The 593-nt window shown below is 42.7% G+C and overlaps 1 protein-coding gene across 1 annotated transcript in view; it reads right to left on the bottom strand.

Moving 5' to 3' along the window:
- EMH_0048090 (nucleosome assembly protein, putative) overlaps positions 1 to 593 on the bottom strand; it is a gene marked incomplete at both ends in the record, with an annotated part of 3,396 nt that overhangs the window by 1,871 nt on the left and 932 nt on the right. Inside the window, one exon of the mRNA XM_013496364.1 lies at positions 464 to 583. Within this exon, the coding sequence (XP_013351818.1) occupies positions 464 to 583 (120 nt within the window). The remainder of the gene's footprint in view (positions 1 to 463; positions 584 to 593) is intronic.

The following is a 593-nucleotide window of genomic DNA, read 5'->3' as shown; positions in this document are numbered from 1 at the left end:
AATGAAGGTAAAACCTATATATATATATATAAAACACTAAACCCTAAACCCTAAACCCTAAACCCTAAACCCTTGATTGGCTTTGAGCGCCCGCAGCCAGAATGAAGGTAAAACCTATATATATATATATAAAACACTAAACCCTAAACCCTAAACCCTAAACCCTAAACAATAGAGACTAGATTGGCTTTGAGGGCCCGCAGCCAGAATGAAGGTAAAACCTATATATATAAAACCCTAAACCCTAAACCCTAAACCCTAGATTTGCTTTCAAGGCAAGGACACAGGAAGAAGGTAAACCCTATACAAATAAACACTCTAAACCCTAAACCCTAAACCCTAAACCCTAAAAACATAAACCCTAATCCCTAAACCCTCAAGGCCAAGAAAAGGAGACAACTAGAAACCCTGCAAAACGCTCAAAACCCTAAACCCTAAACCCTAAACCCTAGTTTATCCTTACGGGTGTGCCAGTGGCATCTTTTTCAGAGTTTTGTTCTTCTGTTGCTGCTGCAGCTCCTGCTGCAGCACCTGCTGCAGCACCTGCTGCAGCAGCAGCAGCAGCAGCAGGAGACACCAAGACCTGCAGTCTC

The sequence above is a fragment of the Eimeria mitis genome, genomic scaffold (genome assembly GCF_000499745.2).
Source record: "Eimeria mitis Houghton genomic scaffold, Emh_scaff2060, whole genome shotgun sequence".
NCBI lineage: Eukaryota > Apicomplexa > Conoidasida > Eucoccidiorida > Eimeriidae > Eimeria > Eimeria mitis.
The sequence above is the reverse complement of the archived record's forward strand: the minus strand, read 5'-3'. Positions and strand labels throughout refer to the sequence as shown.